Genomic DNA, 14,080 nt, shown 5'->3' on the forward strand with positions numbered 1-14,080 from the left:
CTACACTAATTACTGACAGGTGTGCTCAGAACTCAGGTGAACCAGATCGAGTCTGATGACTCCCCCTCTCTGTAGATCGGGGAAGTGTCAGACTCTGTCTAGATCCTGCCAACCCCCGATCCCTTACAGAATGGAATGTTATTTGTGAAAATCTAAATTTACCGATTTCAAGGCTGTCATTAGATTTGGGGTGGGGTTGCCAGAAATTCTGGTGAAAAAATGGGGTCCCCGCTGAACAAGTTGGAATACCATTGAGTGCAACATTGTCCCAGGGGAAATTAAGCTTGTCTGTGCCTCAATCCAGCTCCATCTTTTCTTATCACTTACAATGGGAATACCTCCATCCAGCTCCATCTGTTTCCTTTTGTTTATCTTCAATTGCTTTGTTGAGGCAATTTATTTTTATCCTGCTCTCTACCAAAATGGACTCCTACGTCTTTTGAATTGTTTTATTACCAATATAATAGTTCCTACATTTGTTTTAGATCTACTGCATATTGGACCATATCTTTATGACATTGCATTGTTTTTGGCTGTCAATGTTCTGAGACAGTTTTTCTTTCAGATGACTCACAGCGCTATTGACCATATAGACACAAAGTATCTTGGCTTGTAAAAAGTAGTTTCCAAGTCCCACTGCCCCTGGAGTTGGGGACAAGATAAAGCATCGATAAAGCACTCAAACGTTTTTATTCTGAAATCAGTCAATCAATCAGTCAATCAATCAATTATCAATCAATGCGTTGTCTTTGTCTTCTTTCTGCACTCCAGTCACAGTATCTCCGTCAGGCCAGATCACCACGTCAGGGACCCTGACCTTCGACCGGACGTCTCCCGGGGACTCCACAGCCCTTCTCTCTGAGGGCACGGCACAGGGCGAGGTCTTCACCAGCTCAGAAGGTACCTACAGTAGGTTACCCCTCCACCCACCACCATCACACGGAAGGTACCTACAGTAGGTTACCCCTCCACCACACCACCATCACACGGAAGGTACCTACAGTAGGTTACCCCTCCATCACACCACCATCACACGGAAGGTACCTACAGTAGGTTACCCCTCCACCACACCACCATCACACGGAAGGTACCTACAGTAGGTTACCCCTCCATCACACCACCATCACACGGAAGGTACCTACAGTAGGTTAGCCCTCCACAATAGCTTGGTATCCATTTCTCGAAGGTCTTCAGTTGAGAGGATATATCACAGAGTCACTCTGATTAAACAAAGTGGTTTTGAAATAACAACTGGATCCAAAATGCATAGCTAGCTATTTCCACAAGCAAAGTGGACTCTATAGATGTATTTACCTGGTTTCCGGTCAGGGCTCGGCGTGCACATTTAACATATTGCCCTAAGCAAGCTGGACAGTCCTTGAGTCCTCTGCTCTGTGTGTCAGACAGACAGCGAGTGGGGACAGGGGACTGAGTCATGTGACCTGTGGTTGGTAGTGAGTGGTGGAATCCCTATTAGACTGGGCTCTGGCTGCCCCAATTACCTGCTACCTGTCTGTCCCCGGCAGTCAGCAGTCTGGATCCACCCCCTATTAATCATCCTATCAGAACCCAGGGATGCCCGGGCCGTGTCTGTGTCCTGATTGGTTTGTGCGTGTGTGTGACGTGCATTCCGTTCATCTGTCTAGCTAACGAGCTCCTGGGGGACGCCTCCTCAGTAACAAAGCGTCTCTGACAGGGATACCCGTCCGACCGACGCGCTCCGCTCCCCATGTGTAAAATGACCACAATTACCATTTTAACGTTTAACCATTTCACTCCCCCTTTTTTTCCTCCTCCCCCTATTGATATTCTCCTATATATTTGCATCCCTTTGTTTCTTTCTATCTTGCATTGTTCTTTCCTCTCTTAAAGAGTTGCAGTTTGCTCTCCATGGTCTATACTGGATTCCAACCAATTCTGGCCAGAATGACTGGCGTTTGCTGCTCAGTCCCTCTACATTAAGTCCAGTACACCCATCCACCCTCCCTGTGAGCCAGACAGGTATACAGCAGACTACCCCTACTCAGCCAGCTGTAATGGTGTGAGCCGCATCCTCTGTGTGACTGCTCCCAGCGTTAAGGTTAAAGACGATCTCTGGGCTTAATTAGCCATCTGGTTGGCGGTAAGAGTAAAGCACGGACCTGACTTGCGTGGGTTGGTTGGCTAGCCAGTAATGAACTTCCCTAGCCAGTAATGAACTTCTCTAGTTATTTAGTAATGAACTCGGTGTTGGGTGGTGGTTCTTCAGGATGGCAGAGAGAGTAGGTGCTCTTGTAAAGCGACTAGCGCGAAGCCTTGTATGGTAATGCTGCTATGTCCTTGATAGCTGCCTGGCAGCCACTATGTTGCTCTATGAGGATGGTGGGAAGATGTGGTTGTGAAAGCAGCGGTCTCAAAAGATGGAGGTGGATGACGTTTCTCTGTTTTGATATTATTGTATAGATTTTTGATGGCGATCCTGCTTTGCTTTGTTGAGTCCATGTGCCAAGTCTCTCAAACATCCCTCCTGTGCTTTTTTCCTTCATTGGTAGGGTACTTATACAGTAGGTTAAATGTCCTAAATAGGTCATATCACTACCCAATATGCGGTACTTTCAGAATGAGATCATTGGCCAGAAGGGGAGGAGACCTGTATAGAAATACTTTTAGAAGTACATTGGTGTAACCTTTAGCTGTTTATTACCTCTCCTCCCTCTCCTACCTGCTCACACCTCCTCCAGAAGCCTTTCTCCTTCCTGCATCGTGCAGATCCTGGTCGCCCGAGGATGACAGTTGTCAGCAGACGCTGCCTCCGACCAACGCCCCCATCCTAATTTAGAGTGCTGCTCTGACGTACTGTCATGATCCCCTCTCTCTCTCGACATACAGACTCACGCATGCACACACACACCTCCTGCTCTACACATACTCTCTCTCTCTCACTGAGATCATCAACAAGGTACATGGAGAGACCTCTCTCTCTCTCTCTCTCTGTTCTCATCGCTCACTCTCCCTGGCTCACCACACAATTAAGCCCCCGGCAAAGATGGATGCCTGGTTATTTTAGGAGCCGCCTAGTGAGGAGAAGGGAAGGGGAGCCCCTCACAATGGTCGCCCAGTGGAGTGGAGGGGAGGCTGAGACTGATAGTCCACCTCATGTACCAGACTGTTTCCGGGATGAGGTGTTTGTGTTTTTTACCCCGGTTATTAAACATCTAATTGCCCGGTTATTAATTTTTTTGTGAGCCCAACCCACCGTTTCTCTTGAAAGAAATCAAATCATTCAAGACAGAAATCAAGTCAGTATAACTCCCTTCAGTGGGCTGAAGGGAGTTGTAGTTTCCATTAAACAAATATTCAACCTAGTTCAGCGCAGAAACATGGTATTTAACTACAATGACCATAATAAATTGCATCTGTTATTTGATACACTTTTACACAGATCGCGTAGACCGCGTGAGAGAGGAATTTACACAACACAATAATGAGAGAGATAGACAGTTTGTGAAAGTATGCCGTATCTAGTTTGAAAAACTAGTAAAATGATCTTGTCAGACAGCTCTGCAGCATACTTAGGCAAGCTAGCCTAACTAAATAGGATGACTAAAGACAGTACAGTATGGGGAGTACAGAGATAATGTTGGATGGTCTGGCTGGCTGACTGCTACGCCCTGAGCAGAGATGAGATTGTGACTTTAAGGAATAATAAAGTAATCAAACAAAAACTAAGTAGCCTAAGATACACAATGGAAATGTTATTATTTCATAGTAATTTCCTATTTTTCCATTGTCTACCCAATGTGGACCTGACAGAGAAAATTGAATATTTTGTTTTGTCAATTGAATGTTCACATTTCTTTGGCATTGCAAGTTCAATTAAGAAGCTCTAAAATCAGTTTAATGTCATTATTTCATTGTGCATTTCATGTTTTAAAAAAAATCATCAAAATCGAAAACCGTGATTATTTTGTAAGAAGCGAAACCGAACCAACCTCAAAAAGCACTAAATGCTCAGCAATAGGACACCTTGGTTTTGGCTCAGTACTGTGAGAAGCCAGTGTGAGACTCAAAAGTGTATAGACCGAAGCGCACTCTGCCTGCCTGCTGTCTTGGTTTAATGTATATACCAGGGATCTCCAACCCTGTTCCTGGAGCGCTACCCTACCCTCCTGTAGATTTTCAATCCAACCCCAGTTGTAACTAACCTGATTTCAGTTTATCAACCAGCAAATTATTAGAATCAGGTGCGCTAGATTAGGGTTGGAGCAAAAACTTACAGGACGGTAGCTTTCCAGGAACAGGGTTGGAGAGCCCTGGTATAGACCGAAGCACTCTCTGTCTGCCTGGCGTGCTGTCTTTGTTTTCAGCAGGCATCTCTTTGTTCTCTCTAGCCACCTAGTTAGGACGGCACTGTCTGTTCTAGAGTCCTGTTCTCACCCCCCGCTCACTGTCTTTTCAAGTGAACAATGAGGAACTACATTAGTTGAGGGAGTTATTTCTCTCCTCGGCTGTGGGGTGTTGCTATCTCCAGGAAGTTGGTCCTCTATTCCCACCAAGGCTTTACAGGTGGAGATCACAGGTGTCACTCCTCTCAAGAGCCCTCTCTCTATCAGTCTCTCTCACACTATCACTCTCTCACCTTCTCTGACACTTTCTCTCACCTTCACCTTCTCTCTCTGACACTTTCACCTTCTTTCTCTGACACTTTCTCTCACCTTCTTCTCTGACACTTTCTCTCACCTTCACCTTCTCTCTCTGACACTTTCTCTCACCTTCTTTCTCTGACACTTTCACCTTCTTTCTCTGACACTTTCTCACCTTCTTTCTCTGACACTTTCAACTTCTTTCTCTGACACTTTCAACTTCTTTCTCTGACACTTTCTCTCACCTTCTTCTCTGACACTTTCTCTCACCTTCTCTGACACTTTCTCTCACCTTCTTCTCTGACACTTTCTCTCACCTTCTTTCTCTGACACTTTCTCTCACCTTCTTTCTCTGACACTTTCTCTCACCTTCTTTCTCGGACACTTTCTCTCACCTTCTTTCTCTGACTCTTTCGTTCTTAGTCTCGCTTTCTCTTTGCTCTCATTCTATATCTTTTTCTCTCTTCCACATATTTCTGTCTCTGTTTCCTTCACTTTCTTTCTCTTCCATATATTTCTTTCTCCTCTCAGCCCCATCTTTTTATCGCTCACTTTCCCATATTTATCTCGCTCACTCTCAAGCTCTCGCTCGCGCTTTCTCTCTCAGCATCCTCAGATCATTCCGTATTATGATGCCACAACACAAACAGGCCGACCATCAACACAGCCTGAGCCATTGTCTCAGTGCTCTGGAAACTGCATACAATCAGTCTGTTTGCAAATATAGCATTTTGTCTGGAGTTTGCTGTGTGAGAGTATACATTTTACATTTACATTTTTAGTCATTTAGCAGACACTCTTATCCAGAGCGACTTACAGTTAGTGAGTGCATACATTAGTTTGTTTTTGAGTATTTATTTTTTATATACCCCCCCTTGGGAATCGAACCCACAACCCTGGAGTTGCAAACACCATGCTCTACCAACTGAGCTACATCCCTGCCGGCCATTCCCTGCCCTACCCTGGATGACGCTGGACCAATTGTGCGCCGCCCCATGGGTCTCCCGGTCGCGGCCGGCTACGACAGAGCCTGGATTCGAACCAGGATCTCTAGTGGCACAGCTAGCACTGCGATGCAGTGCCTTAGACCACTGCGCCACTCAGTAGACCACTACTCCCTGAAGATCTCTTTTACTCATGCACACACACACACACACACACACACCCACATGCACGTCCATGCACACACCAGTGGCGGTTGGTTCCTTTTAAGATGAGGGAGGACAATTCTTATTTTTTTTATGTGCATGGCCTTATTTCTATTACAGCATATTGGATTACTGTCATTCATTTTCCATTCACCCAGTTCAATGTAACATCGATAGGTTCAGGCTACTACATGATACTCGAATTGTCCCTATACCCATCATGAGGTTGCTACAGCCTATAAATTAAAGTTTACAACGTAGGTGCAATCAGGTCGAGAGAAAGATTTGAGGTGACACATGGACAGACAGTGACACATTCAATAACGCCTTGCACACTCTTGCCTGCATCTAGCTGATCTAGGGTGTAATCATTAGTCCAACAGTTGCAAACAAGTTTCTATTGGACAAATTCAGGTATGTTCATCCCCGTTTCGTTCCGTTTGCTTCCGTTTTAAGAAAAGTTTTTCAATAGAATCGGCGGAATGAATACACCCCTAATCACACGCAAAGAGTTCACTTTCATAGCCACATACAAACAGCTTGTTGTATTCCTTCTTGCATCTACGCGCTCTCTTCCTCTCACCTTTTCCTGCACAACACATCAGCTTTTTGTGACCAGGTGAAAAAACCTTTCCAAGCCAAACCTTCATATCATAACTGCTACACACTGCCTACATTTTTGTCACCATATTAGCTAAAGTAACGTCATAGTCAACATAGCTAATAAAACTAACGCATTAGTAAACCCGTAAGCAGTTTAACAGTTACACCGGCGGGCCCCGGTGGCAATAATTTAGTAAAACCAAACGCTTACCTTGACTTGGAAGAGTTCCAATGTTTGATAGTCGTAGCCAGCTAGCTAACATAGCATCCCTCTGTTTGAGCCAGGTGTTTGAATAGGCTAAACTAGCTAGCTGTATTTGCTACCTAAGTAAGTGAAAGTAAAAAAATAATTTGACTAAATATCTCTCTCTCTTGCTCCTCATTCATTTTTGAAGAAATTAATTTGTTCAAAACTGTTCAACGATTGTCTTTCTCTCTCTTTGAGTCAACTACTCACCACATTTTATGCACTGCAGTGCTAGCTAGCTGTAGCCTATTCTTTCAGAACTAGGTTCATCCTCTGTACCTTTGATTGGGTAGACAACACGTCAGTTCATGCTGCAAGAGCTCTGATGGGCTGGAGGATGTCCTCCGGAAGTTGTCATAATTACTGTGTAAGTCTATGGAAGGGGTTGAGAACCATGAACCTCCAAGGTTTTGTATTGACATCAATGTACCCAGAGGAGGACGGAAGCTATCTGTCCTCCGTCTACACCATGGTGCTACCCTACTGAGTGCTGCTGAGGCTACCGTAGACCTTCATTGCTAAACTGTGTGTTTTACTTATTTGGTGACGTGAATATATTTAGTATAGTTTTATCTAAAAAGGATAACTTTTTTTAAATGAGAGATCCTTGATGAAAACCTGCTCCAGAGCGCTCGGGACCTCAGACTGGGGCGAGGGTTCCCCTTCCAACAGGACAACGACCCTAAGCACATAACCAAGACAACGCAGGAGTGGCTTCGGGACAAGTCTCTGAATGTCCTTGAGTGGCCCAGCCAGAGCCTGGACTTGAACTCGATTTGAACATCTCTGTAGAGAACTGAAAATAACTGTGCAGTGACGCTCCCCATCCAACCTGACAGAGCTTGAGAGGATCTGCAGAGAAGAATGGGAGAAACTCCCCAAATACAGTTGTGCCAAGCTTGTAGCGTCATACTGAAGAAGACTTGAGGTTGTAATCTCAGCGAAACATGCTTCAACAAAGTACTGAGTAAAGGGTCTGAATACTTATGTAAATGTGATATTTCAGTTTTTTATTTTTAATACATTTGCAAACATTTCTAAAAACCTGTTTTTGCTTTGTCATTATGGGGTATTGTGTGTAGATTGATGAGGGGAAAATATCAATTTAATCTATTTTAAAATAACAGAGTAACTTAGCAAAATGTGGAAAAAGTCAAGGGGTCTGAATACTTTCCGAATGCACTGTATATGACTGCATGCAGTGTGCGCGTGTGTGCATTTGTGTGTGTGTGTGTTAGGGCTACTGTGATGTATATGATGGTGCTCTCTCTCCTTCCATCTTCCTCTCTCCAGAGTAGTTGTGTTTTTTTTGTTTAGACTGTTGTTGCTCTTTGTCTGTTCTGCTGTGCTCTCTGGTACAGTTGGAGGAAGATAAATCACTGGTGGGCTTTCATCTCTCCCATCGGTGTGCTGCTTGGTGGAACCCTATGATTATTATACCTTTCCCTGAGCCACAGACCAGTGGAGGCTCCTCAGAGGAGGAAGGGGAGGACCATCCTCCTCAGTGAATTTCATTTTTAAAAAATAGTAAAACATTAATAAAGCTATCCTTTTTAGATAAAACTATACTAAATATAATCACGTGTCACCAAATAATTGATTGAAACACATTATTTTGCAAAAAAGGTCTACAGTAGCCTCAACAGCACTCTGTAGGGTAGCACCATGGTGTAGCCAGAGGACAGCTAGCTTCCATCCTCCTCTGGGTACATTGACTTCAATACAAAACCTAGGAGGCTCATGGTTCTCACCTTTCCATAGACTTACACAGTAATTATGACAACTTCCGGAGGACGTCCTCCAACCTATCAGAACTCTTGCAGCATGAACTGACATGTTGTCCACCCATTCAAAGGATCAGATAATTAATATAATCTAGTACTGAAAGCATAAGCTACATCTAGTTAGCACTACAGTGCATAAAATGTGGTGAGTAGTTGACTCAAAGAGAAAGAAAGACAATAGTTCAACAGTTTTGAACAAATTAATTTAATCCAAAATGAAGGAGAAGCAAGAGAGAGAGAGTGTCATTTCTTTTGGTTTTACTAATCTATTGCCACCGGGGCCCGCCGGTGTAACTGCTTACTGACTGTACACTAACGTTACTGCATGATTGTAGCGGGTTTACTAACGCATTAGTTCTATTAGGTATGTTAACCTTGATGTTACTTTAGCTAATACGGTGAGAACGATGTAGGTTGTGTGTAGCGGTTTGGCTTGGAAAGGTTTTTTCGCCTGGTCACATACAGCTGATGTGTTGTGCATTGAAGTCCACAAGCGAAAGGAAGCGGTTAGAGGAGGAGAGCGCATAGACGCGAGAAGGAATACAACATGGCTGCTATGAAAGTGAACTGTGTTTACGCGTGATCAGGGGTGTTTTCATTCCGCCGATTCTGTTGAAAAACGTTTCTTAAACGGAAGCAAAGGGAACAAAACGGGGATAAACATACCTGAATGTGTCCAATAGAAACTCTCGTTTGCAACTGTTGGACTAATGATTACACCCTATATCGGCTATATGCAGGCAAGAGTGTGCAAGGCGGTATTGAATGTCACTGTCTGACCATGTGTCACTGTCTGTCACCTCAAATTCTTCTCTCGACCTGTGTGCACCTACGTTGTAAATGTTAATTCATATGCGAGGTTGTAGCAACCTCCATGATGGGTATAGGGAAAATTAGAGTATCATGTAGTAGCCTAAACCTATCGATGTTACATTGAACTGGGTGAATGGAATATGAATGACAGTCATCCAATATGCTGTAATAGAAATAAGGACATGCTCATGAAAAAAATTATCGTCCTACCTTATCTTAAACAGCACTGACCACCACTGCCACAGACGTATCTCTCCTCCATGACGCTTGGACAATGTGTGGGGCAGGCAGGCTGTTATCTGGCCTAATTCTCTCCCTCGTTCCACCCACGTTTCCCTCCTTTCCACTCTTTTTTTTTTGGAAGCATGAAATAAGGAGTCACATCTGGAGTTACTAGGTGTGGGTTGAGGAAGGGCAGCTATTGTTGGGGTTGACACGATTTCAGAAAGTAGTTTTTGCCCTGATTTATATTTGGCTTCCATATTAATCGGACTGGCCCAACATTCTTATCAGTTGCACATATGTTACGTACATACATTTGTTTTCTGTCAACCAATGTATTGATTGTTTTTCCATCAAACATTGTATGGATACCAATGCACTTATTGAAAGTATATTGATTCATAATTAATATTCCACATTCCTTGCCTCAAATAATTAAGAAATTATTAATGAATACTCTCATTAAACCTTTCATTCCAAACGTACAATCTAACCCCTCCCTCTCTCCCTACAGTGTTGACAGCGATCCCGGCCCTGGCCATGGCCCCCCAGGCCAAGATGGTGTCTCCATCCTCCTCCCCCTCCCTGGGGCTGGTGAACGGAGGGCTGGAGGTGTCTGGGGTTGGGGAGGGCCAGAGGACCTGGCTTTACCTGGAGGAGACGGCCAACAGCCTGCTAAGCACGGTGCAGCAGCTCAAGGCCCTGATCGACCAGGCCAAGCAGGCCTGCCACTGCCAGGCAGGCCAGGACGCCTTCAACCAGGACAAGGTCCACGGCAGCAGGAAGGAGGTGAGGGGACTGGTGGAGACCCTGGTGGTTAGTCCAGGGTCCTGGTCATTAGGGCACAATATAGTGAAATGTTTTCACACTAGCATTTTCTTCTATTTTGTGCCTATTGAACATGACCCAGGGGAAATGCTGGGTGTCTATTGAGGTGTTGTTGTTGAATTTTAGTTTGACTTCAATTTGCGGTCTTCCCTCTTGCAGTGTACACTCACCCAGCCCTTCCAGAGTCAGATATCATTCCAGCACCCAGATGACCCAGAGGGGAAGAGAGGCTCAGAAATCACTGAGATCATCATCAAGGTACATGGAGAGACCTTTCTTTCTTTCTCTCTCTCTCTCTCTCTCGTTCGTTCGTTCGTTCATTCTTTCTCTCTCTCTCGTTCGTTCTTTCTTTCTCTCTTTCTTTCTCTTGGCTGCGTTCCATTCAATCCATTAAAGAGAAAAGGCCTCTTTGATCCAGGTCTCCCCTGGAGGATAAAACTGTCAGAGCTGGTTGAAATATCACACCTGCTACTTCTCACACACAGACAATATAGAGATACGGGAGAAACAAACAACCTTGAAGCCACATGACTTCTCCCACCTGAGAGCATTTGTTAGATAGAAGGGGTGGAAAGGGAAATGTAACCCTGGCATCATATCAACAAAAAAGCCAGCGGTGACATTTTGTGCCTCTTGGTTCCCCTGGAGAAGCAATTTGTTTTCACACATCACAACTGGAGCCTGTTGATGGGTTGTTGTTGTTGTTGTTGTTGTTGTGTTGTTTGTTGGGGTTTGGTTGTAAGGAATCACAAGTGGGCTATGGCGGTGATATGTCAGAGGGCATGTCTCAGGGGTACTTGTGTGTCTGCGTGGTAGAGAGTGTCGTGTAGTGTGGTAGCGCTGTATGGGGCTGAGTAACAACAAATCAAACCTCTTCTATCGTGCTAAGTATGACCTGCCTCATCTGATTTCCAGTTCATTTGCAAATCAATTCTTTCCCTTTTTTAGATTGTAATTTGATTCCATTCTGTGACTTTCTCTCCCACAGCAAATGTGTGTGAACTGTGGACGGGAGGCCATGAGCCAATGCACGGGATGCCACAAGGTCAACTACTGTTCTACCTTCTGTCAGAGAAAGGTAAGACTTAACCCTCTACAGACCGTGTCACTGAACTAAGTTGTCAGGGGTCGTGTCAGCTCGGCTTAATTTCGCTAAGCGTTCTGCAGGCCATAAAAGGTATCTTAGGACCCATGAACATGTCAGGTCATCAAGTCTACTGATTGGATCACAGCCCACCACCCTCCCCACTACTGGTCCCTTGTCAGTAGTGGGGGCGTATTTCAATCAAATAGCCTACTCTTAGGAACCAAAAACAGGCACAATGAGGGCAAAACATTACTTCCTGAAATTGTGTGGAGATTGAATCGTCCCCCAACCCACCCACCACTGACCGCTTGTCTCACTCCTTTAGTCTGCCTTATTCTTATTGCAGGACTGGAAGGAGCACCAGCACAACTGCTGCCAGACCGGTGGGGCTGTGGCTGTTCAGGAGGAGGTGCCCATGTCAACCATAGACATGGACAAAGTCAAGATCTAGCAGGTACAGACACCCAAAACAAACTCTGTAAAAACAGAAAAGATGTGTCCTGGAAACCAGATGATTATTGAATGACTGTACGTTTCAAGTGTAGTCCACTACCCCGGTTAACCAGGGTTTAAAAACACACTGAATGCCTGTTGCTGAAGAAAGACTATTGCTCTAACAATACATGTATTTATTGTTTATTTGTTTATGTATTACGTTGGCTCTGTCCTATGTTGAATGGAGCAGGACAGGCAGGTATACGACAGTAGGTTCTATATAAAACACACAATGACAAATCAATGACCATGTCGATTGTCCTCTTGCTTATTCCCAGTGACTGCCTGCTGTGAGAGATTAAGTGATGTAATGACCTAAATAATTCTGCAAAGTCACATTGATATGTAATGACTCTACTGAGAATGTCACACAACTTGTCATTTGACAGATTTTCAATATAACTTGCAAAAAACCTGCAAACTGAAAATGCATTTCAAACCTGTGTTTGACTGGGTGTAAATATATTTTCATTACATTGCAACACATTATCAATACAGTCAATGCATTTTCAACACATCTTTCATTTGTAGATTTCCACAAGAAAGTTGGCTTGAGATAGTGAATGAACTTTGCCCTGAGGTCATGCAGGGCGAGAGTTGTCTGACACGTAGGCAACTGCCATCCACCCACCCACTGTCTCTGTAGGCTTCATTGTTAAGTGTGTTACTGCCATGGTTATTATTTAATGGATGGTGGACGTTAGTGAGATTATTGGAGCTTTTCTCAGTGATAGCTGTCAACTGCCACACAGCTGCACTGATGTGGATTAATCCACTGGATTAAAGCTGTCAGGTGACTGGGGGAGGGGAGGATGTGTGTGCTGTGCTTCATATCTTTCTGTGAAGACCAACTGGTATACACACCATCACTACTCACCGGAGAACTGGTATGAAAAACTAGGGTCAATTTGAGCAACGGCTACCCGTCCAAAAGAGGGTCCATTACATTGATAAATTGAGACTCCTGTTGAGGGATTGGAAGAGTTTTGAGACCCACAATGACCTACCCAACTTTCTGGGGGAGTCCTCCTGACTTCCTGTGGCCTCTGGAGGCAGTAATCACAACCAGGCTTTTGGGGGATGAAAGGTTAACGTTATCCAGTATATGACTTTGACAGGTACGTCCATTCCAATGTTTCAGATACAGAGGTCATTAATGTTCTCTTGTGAGGTCACATCGACACATGCTGTGGTCACCAATGAGTTCTCTCACTCTCCCCTTATGTTCCTCGTTTAGTTATATTAGAGAACTAACCAAATAGAATGACTCCTGGAAGAAAACATTTCCTTATGCAAGGGAGCACTGCACAATGACCTCAGCCTCAGCTCTCCAACACTGAGCAGACAGCCTTGTCTTGTCTGGCATTGTAATCCCTGCATCTGTCAAACTCACACGTCACTCTCCGTATCGGGCATGAAATGACTGCTACCGTGGCTGCCCAACCACCGCTGGGCTGAGCCTGAGTCGAGGGCACAGGGAGGGAGAGAGGGAGGAAATGAACAGTGGTTCTAATCTGATGCCCTGGACTGAGAGCCACACCGTTGTATTTGTCCCATTTGGTATATTTGACAAGGACTTCAGCTGCAAGGAAGGGGACAAGGAGGACGAGAAAGGGGAAGGAAATTGCAGATGGGCCCATATGGATGAATGACAGTGTGGCGAGAAGAATACCTTCTACCCACCTCCACCTCTACCCCCCTCCACCTCCCACCTCCATGGATGATGTGTAAGCCCTCTACAATGTTTTCCCTTCTCCTGTCCCTCCCCTCTAACCCCCTAATGCTTTTCTCAAGGTAGATGTGTTTTTTTTCGTGGAACGTTGCACACCTTAAAAGCACCCAAGCCAGGAGCATAAATCGAAATGGCTTATGAGAAACCTGACCAGAGGAAATAACCCTGAAAGACACTACTACTATTGGGTCGTTTGGCACTGTTATTTGGCTCCTTCAATGGATGGGGGTCAGATTGGGCAGACATTCCCCCCTTTTTTTTTTTATGGGGGTAGATCAGCTTAATATTGCAGATAGATTGTAACTTCCATCAATGTAATTGTCTGCATCACTTCCAATCCCCCATGTTTTATATATATATATATATATATATATATATATATATATATATATATATATGCCATTTAGCAGACACTTTTATCCAAAGCGACTTACAGTCATGCTGGGAAGATACGTTTCTTGTGTATGGGTGGTCCCAGGAATCGAACCGACTACCTTGG

General features: G+C 44.5%; 1 protein-coding gene across 2 annotated transcripts in view; it reads left to right on the top strand.

Moving 5' to 3' along the window:
* deaf1 (DEAF1 transcription factor) overlaps window positions 1-12,360 on the top strand; it is a 20,993-nt gene extending 8,633 nt beyond the window's left edge. The window contains exons 9-13 of one of the 2 annotated variants that reach the window (XM_084186128.1): window positions 772-909; window positions 9,954-10,228; window positions 10,427-10,525; window positions 11,256-11,345; window positions 11,701-12,360. In XM_084186128.1, coding sequence (XP_084042254.1) covers window positions 772-909; window positions 9,954-10,228; window positions 10,427-10,525; window positions 11,256-11,345; window positions 11,701-11,805 — 707 coding nt within the window. In that variant the 3' untranslated portion in view covers window positions 11,806-12,360. The remainder of the gene's footprint in view (window positions 1-771; window positions 910-9,953; window positions 10,229-10,426; window positions 10,526-11,255; window positions 11,346-11,700) is intronic. The other variant, XM_084186129.1, reaches the window with a different exon arrangement.
* Window positions 12,361-14,080: the final 1,720 nt, after the last annotated feature.

Source organism: Coregonus lavaretus (assembly GCF_964263955.1).
Source record: "Coregonus lavaretus genome assembly, chromosome: 21".
Taxonomy (NCBI): Eukaryota; Metazoa; Chordata; class Actinopteri; order Salmoniformes; family Salmonidae; genus Coregonus; species Coregonus lavaretus.